Source organism: Myotis brandtii, unplaced genomic scaffold (assembly GCF_000412655.1).
Source record: "Myotis brandtii unplaced genomic scaffold, ASM41265v1 scaffold1026, whole genome shotgun sequence".
In the NCBI taxonomy this organism is placed as follows: domain Eukaryota; kingdom Metazoa; phylum Chordata; class Mammalia; order Chiroptera; family Vespertilionidae; genus Myotis; species Myotis brandtii.
The window spans coordinates 1,033,992-1,034,337 of record NW_005353435.1 but is presented as its reverse complement, the minus strand read 5'-3'; the positions used below and the strand labels follow the sequence as shown (position 1 = coordinate 1,034,337).

The following is a 346-nucleotide window of genomic DNA, read 5'->3' as shown; positions in this document are numbered from 1 at the left end:
GGGGGGGGTGGCACTCACCGGTGGTACGGCCGGAGGCGTAGAGGGACAGCACGGCCTGGATGGCCACGTACATGGCGGGCACGTTGAAGGTCTCAAACATGATCTGGGTCATCTTCTCCCGGTTGGCCTTGGGGTTCAGGGGCGCCTCGGTGAGCAGCGTGGGGTGCTCCTCGGGGGCCACGCGCAGCTCGTTGTAGAAGGTGTGGTGCCAGATCTTCTCCATGTCGTCCCAGTTGGTGATGATGCCGTGCTCGATGGGGTACTTGAGGGTCAGGATACCCCTCTTGCTCTGCGCCTCGTCGCCCACGTAGGAGTCCTTCTGCCCCATGCCCACCATGACGCCCTG

At 64.2% G+C, this 346-nt stretch overlaps 1 protein-coding gene across 1 annotated transcript in view; it reads right to left on the bottom strand.

The window, feature by feature from the left end:
- ACTA1 (actin, alpha 1, skeletal muscle) overlaps nucleotides 1-346 on the bottom strand; it is a 6,155-nt gene that overhangs the window by 1,276 nt on the left and 4,533 nt on the right. Inside the window, exon 2 of the mRNA XM_014536009.1 lies at nucleotides 19-343. Coding sequence (XP_014391495.1) covers nucleotides 19-343 — 325 coding nt within the window. The remainder of the gene's footprint in view (nucleotides 1-18; nucleotides 344-346) is intronic.